Source organism: Saccostrea cucullata, unplaced genomic scaffold, assembly GCF_032062105.1.
Source record: "Saccostrea cucullata isolate Sc308-1 unplaced genomic scaffold, CSIRO_AGI_Scuc_v1 ctg8978, whole genome shotgun sequence".
In the NCBI taxonomy this organism is placed as follows: Eukaryota; Metazoa; Mollusca; class Bivalvia; order Ostreida; family Ostreidae; genus Saccostrea; species Saccostrea cuccullata.
The window spans coordinates 7,701-14,803 of NW_026925698.1; the positions used below are offsets into that span (position 1 = coordinate 7,701).

Below are 7,103 nucleotides of genomic sequence, written 5' to 3' on the forward strand. Positions count from 1 at the left end.
CAGATATTTCTAGTTACTCTAGACATTTGTAGTCTGAATTACATGTTCTAAAATCATTTCAAATACTCTTTCTATAAAAGATATTTATGGGATAGTATGATACTCAATTTATGCAGTTTTTCTCTCATAACCGGAAGTTGCCGTTTTTGTTTCTGGTGGGAGGGACATATATCAGAACAACCAATAAGATGCAATAATGTGATGCCGAGAAGTATTCCAAAAAGAAAAGCTGAAATTTCTGATTTCTTTGATCACTTCCTGTGACGACCGGAAATGACGGCGAACGATCTTAACCCTTATGAGTTTCCTTACTTAATCAAGATCTATTACTCATTCAAGTTTGGCGTCGCCATCTCTCACCGTTTCCGAGATCTCTTTGTGATAACTTCTCATATTGAGGACAGAAAATCACGCGACCGGAAGTGAATTTTACAAAGATAGTTGAGGTTACTGTAGACATAAGCAGTCTATATAACATATCTAAAAATCACTACAAATACTTTATGTATAAAAAATATTTATGGGAAAGAAAAATACACAAATTATGTAGCTTTTCTCTTATAACCGGAAGTTGTCGTTTTAGTTTCCGGTGGGACTGATATATTTCAAAAATACAAATAAGATGTTATAATGTGATGCAAAAAATGTTTCACGCAAGAAAAGTTAAAAATTTTGATTTTTGGATCACTTCCTGTGACGACCGGAAGTGACGGCGGACGATCGTATTCCAACTGAACTTGCCTACTTATCAAGATCTACCACTTATATAACTGTGGTGCCTTAATCTCTTATCGTTTACGAGATCTAGCTATGATAACTTCTCATTTTGAGGACAGGAAATCACGTGACCGGAAGTGAATTTTACAAAGATATTTGACGTTACTGTAGACAGTTGCAGTCTAAATAACATATCAAAAAATCATTACAAATACTTTATCTATAAAAAATATTTATGGGAAAGAAAAAATACTGAAAATATGCAGTTTTTCTATCATAACCGGAAGTTGTCGTTTTTACTTCCGGTGAGACTGATATATTTCGAAACTACAAATAAGATGTTGTTATCTGATGCAAAAAAAGTTTCATAAAAGAAAAGTTGAAATTTTCGATTTCTTTGATCACTTCCTGTGACGACCGGAAGTGACGGCGGACGATCTTAACCCAAACGGATTTGCCTACTTATTAAGGTCTATCAACCCTGTAAGTTTGGTGCCTTAATCTCTTGCCGTTTCTGAGATCTCACTCGGATTAGATATTTTTCAAAAAAGCGGAAATCGGACAAATCTGACGACCGGAAGTGAATTTTGAAAAAATGAAAAAAACGTCTCGGGGTATTTTTATTCTCTATCATCCCTGAAAATTTCAGGAAAATCCGTCCAGCCATCTCTGAGAAATCCTGCCGACAAGATTTGGGAAAAAAAATAATAATAATAAGAAAAAACAGTAGAATCACTATAAGGTCTTCCGTCTGAAACGGAAGACCTTAATAATAATAAGAAACAGAGTAAAAACAATATGTTCCCCAACTTCATTTGGGGAACATAATAAACTGAGAATTGGCGATATACTCATATAGGAGCAGTGTTTATCATTTTCTGAGCTCAATCCTCCCGGTATCTCAAGTTTGCCATTTTAGATACACAGGGACAGATATCTCTCCCCGCAAGATCATGAGATATGGTTTCTAAAGGATTAGAGGGGGTACCATGCCTGCATTGTATGATAAGTTAAGTGTCCTACAAAGAGATAAAGAAAAAAATGAACGTAGATTGAGAAGCATTGTTGGACTTTGAACAGTTAGATTTTGTATGAAGTTATGAAATACACTTACATCAAGGTCATTTGAGCATATAACAAAGATTAAGCTTGATGCTTTTATTTGTACAGCTTTTTGAGAATAACAACAAAGGTCTCCTAGTGCTAAGATGGAAATGGGAGGGGGGATATCATGGAAAATGATTTTTTTGGAATTATTGAACAATGACATGACATTGCATCCCATATGAGGCAATGCAGTATGCATTATATATATCTGATTTTTTTGTAATGAGATATAGCAAAAACATTTTAATAAGTGTATTATTTTATATAACCATTATCAAAAGCTGTCACAATCGAAAAAAAAGTAGAGAATTTGATTAACGGCTCAACGGTTAGGGAAGTAGATGGTTCCTCGTACTTATAGTTTGATTGAAAACTGAAGATGTGACAGCGCAACACTGACACAACAATTACACAACTGTCACATACGTTAGATGTACCATGCATTGTTGGTGTTGTAGAAAACTTTATCCAGTGCATGTTGTCATGAGAAGATGTGCTTAATTTTTTCTTCACCTGTTCACACTTTTTCTAGAAAGCCAAGACACGAATATGTCTCAAAAGGCATATGATAGTGAAACCATCTTATATTGATATAGACTTTCAATGGTCATAATTGTTGGGAACACTGTTAATTTGTGAGACCTTAATTTCACATGATTAGGCAAGACAGTGTGCTCACAAAAATATCATTTTCATGTATATTAGTATCAATTTTCCTCAACGTTATATATAGAGCAGTTGCCTCAAATTGTGAAAATTTTGCCTCGCTAATAAAGAATAAATGTCAATCCCCCCCCCCCCCCCCCCCAAAAAAAAAATAAGTGTGTCAAAAATTTAGTGATGTACAATACTTGAATATTTTTTTGAATTAAATAATTATTGCATGTTTTATAATAGATTACTCAAACACCGATAGTTTTATACAATAAGGAAAGGTGAAGTAGAAAACAATTTTCAAGTCAAGGATCTTTTAAAATAGTATCACTGTGGTTATATAATAAATTATACTTGGTAAACATGGGAATACCAACTTTTTCGTTGTCATTTGTCTCAGCCACTAAATCAAAAGATTTCATAATAAAATTTTGACTTAATTTGTTTTCAGTTTCAATGTCCTTGCTTATCTTTTTTTAAAAAAAGAAAATAATTTAATTATGATATTAATTTATAATCTCTCTGTTTTATTTCAGTTTTAATGAAGCATACAAATTCCACAAACAGATTTTACGAGTAAAAGACAGAGAAGAATTTCCAATGATACTGGTAGCCAACAAGGCGGATCTAGAACACTCACGGGTGGTTAGTAGTTATCTTTAATTCTGTTGGATAGCTGCAGAAATGCAGCTGTCTAATGGTTCCTGTTAGTTGCAAAAATTAAAATTTTATATGATTAAAACTAAAAGCAGCAGCAATATTTAGTTTAGCTGCAGAACTGTAGTTTAATGGTCTTATATATTTGTCTTTGACCATAACGCTACAGATCCCGTAATGCAAAAAAGGTGCAATTTATAGCACAAGAATTTTTGCGCACTTTTGGGGAGAATTTCACCACATTCCAGCATTGGTCAATCAACTACCATTCACTCCCTAATTCTAGACACATTTTTTACCAAATTTTATCAACCTCCTAACCTTTTATAGTTGTCTCTAGAGGCGACAAACTCGCTTGAGGTGAATTTTCAGCAATCTAAAAGTCAATTCTAATCAAGCACAATAATCATTTTCAGAGACAACTACGAAGGGTAGGGAGGTGGATAAAAAAAAATACAGATTGGATAATGAATGTGTCTATAATATGGGAGCGAAAGATAGTTGAGTAACCAATGGAATGTGGAGAAATTCTCCCCAAAAATGGGGAAAAAATCTTGCGCCATAAATTGCCCTTTTTTTGCATTACGGGATCTGCAGCATTAAGGTCAAAGACAAATATATAAAACCATAAGGCTAATATACAGTTCTGCAGCTATATATAGTATACTTGTACATGATTTCTCCAAGGGGGAATGTTGATGATGATAAAAATCATTGGGTTCCATGTCATGTACATTTACCAAAGATGTGCCTATGATATTTGAGTGATTCTTGATTTTAAAATACTGTCATTAATAGCTTTCGCAATATAGATAGGCAAAATTCCCATATTTGAAATTAATTATTCAACATTTCCTAATTCTATAGGACAACAAATTAAAATACTTATTTTTTTCCGTTGTGATGACAGATATTTTTTTTAATAAATCAATGAATTATGAAGTCATAATTTAATGGCTTTTAAATGGACTTCCCCCTGTAACATACCAGAGTTATCTCTTTAAAAGTAGAATTGAACTTCAGTACAATATGTTCATAAAAATAATATTGACATTTTCAAGTTTATACACCCACTGACTGACCCATAGAATCATACATGTATTAAGCATATCCACTGGTTTATATGTATTTTCTATGAAATTACTTATTTTTATGAGGGTTTAAATTTAGTTGTTTTCATGATATGGAGAAACCTATGCAGTTCCACATGAAATATAAAATTTCTCTACTTCAATTCTTTCACAAAATTCCCCCTTCATCCACATAGATGTTCGTAATTGTATATTGTTTGTTGCTGCATAAATTTGTATTTATTGGGTACATGTACCATTATGAAAATCAAACCCAGGGGTCTTTGTGGGTACTGAAATAAGCAAAAAGTTAAATCTCATTAAAAATCTCAAATTCCCTGGAACTAAGTAAAAGAACTTGAAATCAGGTGATTCAAGGTATTTCGTTTAATATGCATTAGAAAAGGTGGTAAGCATTTTCAACTTACTTTGACCTAACTATATATATCCAAGATCTACATGCACTAGATGTTTGCGATATCAAAGCTCAATCATACAATCTTTATGATAATTTTAAATACATGCACTGTTAAGATCCCTATATATACAGTAAAACTCACTGGGACCTATGAAATTACTTCGCTATATCCTTAATTCGTTATATCCGTATAAAGAATTCATTTAATTTATATAGCTGGGATCCAAGATAACTTTGCTGTATCCATGAATTCGCAATATCCGTGTTCGTACTAACCGAGTTTTACCATATCATTGTAAAAGTTTCATAAAAATCTAATTAGATTGGAATGCTTCACAAAAGAGGGTCATTTACAAAATGTTTTCATTTTCTCCGTAGGTTACGAGAGAAGAGGGGCAGGAGTTTGCTGCTCAGTTAAAGATTAGTTATATTGAAGCCAGTGCCAAAGTGCGGATGAATGTAGACAAAGCTTTTTATGATCTGGTTAGAATTATAAGGTATGCCAATGATATCTCTCTATCATATAAGTGGAAATTTTAACGGGAGGCAAATTTAGTGATTTGTCCGTAAAAATTGGTGTTTTACTTTTAGCAAGGTGTAATTTTAGCAATTTTAGAATGCTCACTAAAGAAGTTTCAAGACCCTCGATAATAATGTCAAAATTAAATCCTCGCTAAAAATTCTGCTTATACAGTATATACATGTTGATCAGGCCATGTTTAAAATATACATGTAATATGGTTATCCTCTTCTCTGAATGAATACAAAAGGCTCAACAAAACTGTTTTAAATTAGATATTGAAGATTCAGCATTGATTTTGAAATGTTCTCAGAAATAGATTTTTTCACCAAAATCAATTTTTAATCCTGAGTTTGGAGAGGGCAAAGAAACATTAGTTTAAAGCGTCCTCCTTTCAGCTAAATTCTTGTTTAGGAATTGGGAAAATCAGATGAGAAAAAATTTATTGATTATGCAGATATTTAGATAATGAAATTTTAGGTTCAACAACATTTGGGATTCAGTTAGATGTTATAATAACTTAAAATTGTTTTCATTGCAGGAGATTCCAAGCCAATGAAAGTCCTCCAGTCAAACCCCCTAAACGAAGTAAAAGGTGCACCATTTTATGATGGATTGTAGGCTCTTTACTCAATTTTTTTTTTATCTGGACAAGTTATACCCACCTGATGTAACACAAGAGAATCGAAAGCTTTGTTGTGTATACATGTGAAGTCAGCCTCATTCTGGTAATGACAATCCAAGTCCTGGTCATCTGAGTGTTTGAAAGCTGCATTCTCCTCTATGTTGTGGTCAAGCTTCAAGCAAGAGTCAATACTCTGTAGATTTATGTGCATCATGCTCACAATGTTGCTATACACAAAGTATATATATGTATGTAATGTCATTGAAGAAGGACAAGTGAACTGTTTATTTTGTTTACAGGTAATTTAACTTATTTTTTTCATTAACAAAAGAATTCAAAAATCAAACCTTCATTATAACAGTCAAACCTGTGGTATTTTACTTCTGTATAGAAAATTTGCATAAAAATTGCATATGTATAGTAGCTATGGTAACCATGATTAAAGTTAAAAGATATATGAATGTGAAAAGTTTGTTTCGGTTCATTTTTACTGGAATTTTAGAAAAGTGTCTAGTAAATTAAAATGAACCAGCTTCAAAAAGTTTAATAAAAAAAATCAATGAAGTCTCAATCAACAAATTTATGAAGACATGAGGAAAACTCAACAAATCCTGATAAACATTTTTAATATGGCGTTAAGAAATAAGAAAGGTTATTTCAAAAGTTTGGCAGAGAAAAAGAATCCTTGGTAGAATATGTTTTAGATGTAACATGAAATTGTATTGTATAGTGAGAAATGCACAGTAGGTTTGACTGTTACGTATTTATTTTCAACCAAAAAAAAAGTCAGTAGATACCTCCAATAGTACCTCAATTTAATCAAGATCAATGTTTATTTCAGCTTTAACATGTTTAATAAAAAATTGCATTATTTTTGTGTACATAACTTATTTGCTTTTAAACATAATTATGGAAGATTTTGATTGTATGTGTAATCATGTAAAGAAAGTACATAGAATTACTTTTATTTCTTTCAAATCACTTTGTAGAATATATTAAGAGTAGAGGAAACCTTTTGCAGTTTAAGGAATCTTTTTTTTACAATTATTTTTGCCATCATGCATTCCACAGATTTGATCTTTTTTTGTATACAATGTTATATTTTTAATTAGCCTGTATATAATAATTAATAGTCACACTTTTCAAAATTTAAGTAAATTTATTTATTTTGTATCTACAGTTGCTTTTATGAAAGAAACAATAAGCATACTTGTTTAGCTTAGACAAAGAATATAGAGAACTGTTTAACAAGGCATTGTCCATTTTGCTACAAAAAGATGGATTAATTTTTACACTGTTGTGGCTTACTAATTTTCAAACCTGCAAATCACCCTG

At 31.8% G+C, this 7,103-nt stretch overlaps 1 protein-coding gene across 1 annotated transcript; it reads left to right on the forward strand.

Annotated features, from left to right (window-relative positions):
- Positions 1 to 2,994: 2,994 nt before the first annotated feature.
- On the forward strand, positions 2,995 to 6,211 carry LOC134269613 (ras-related protein R-Ras2-like; the record flags this gene model as incomplete). Its single annotated transcript, XM_062751818.1, has 3 exons — positions 2,995 to 3,123; positions 5,002 to 5,120; positions 5,685 to 6,211. Coding segments are annotated over 3 exons (318 nt in total), but the record flags the coding sequence as incomplete, so codon positions are not given.
- Between the last annotated feature and the right edge of the window lie 892 nt (positions 6,212 to 7,103).